Source organism: Cynoglossus semilaevis, chromosome 9, assembly GCF_000523025.1.
Source record: "Cynoglossus semilaevis isolate Cse_v1.0 chromosome 9, Cse_v1.0, whole genome shotgun sequence".
In the NCBI taxonomy this organism is placed as follows: Eukaryota; Metazoa; Chordata; class Actinopteri; order Pleuronectiformes; family Cynoglossidae; genus Cynoglossus; species Cynoglossus semilaevis.
In genome coordinates, this window is record NC_024315.1 from 1,644,516 (window position 1) to 1,645,176 (window position 661).

Below are 661 nucleotides of genomic sequence, written 5' to 3' on the forward strand. Positions count from 1 at the left end.
GGTTAAACAGATCATACAAACTAACTCCACAAATGTTTCAAATTATCCTTGTTAGTTTTTTCCTAATCGATGGTTAATGAAGGACTGAGTTTGTGGGTTTTTGTCTCTGCGACACAGAAGTGAAAAAAACAAACAAACCTAAAACATTTTCCCTTCCTCTTGTTCTGTTTCCTTCCTGACCAGAGGTGGCGCCGTACCTCCTGGGCGGGGCTCCGGTGCAGCAGGTGATGTTGGAGGGAAACAGACTGGTGCTGACCTGCCTGGCCGCAGGAAGCTGGCCTCTGCAGTACCGCTGGACGCTGAACAACAGCAACGTCACCGACTGGACGCCAAACTACAGGTGAGCTGCCGCCGACGCAGCGTCGACTTCCTGTTGTACCCAAGGCAGGGGTCGCGTGGTGTGGTGGTTCGATTCCTGACAGAGACGGAGTGAAGAGGAGGTCAGAACTGAACCGCAAATATAAATATATAAAGGAAAAGAACCAATCACCCCCCAACACTTCCTCCCCCCCCCCATGTCTCTCTCTCTCTCTCCCCCACACTCACCCGTCCTGGGGGGTGGGGGGGGTTGATTTGTGTGAGAAATCTCTCGCAGTTGAACTGCAGCAGCTGTGAAACTACAGTGTTTCTCACATCTTTCTGGATGCAGAGAGTAGAGGGA

At 51.4% G+C, this 661-nt stretch overlaps 1 protein-coding gene across 1 annotated transcript in view; it reads left to right on the top strand.

Annotated features, from left to right (window-relative positions):
• Positions 1-661, top strand: part of sdk1b (sidekick cell adhesion molecule 1b) — a 148,520-nt gene that overhangs the window by 70,725 nt on the left and 77,134 nt on the right. The window contains 1 exon segment of the mRNA XM_025058662.1: positions 184-340. Coding sequence (XP_024914430.1) covers positions 184-340 — 157 coding nt within the window.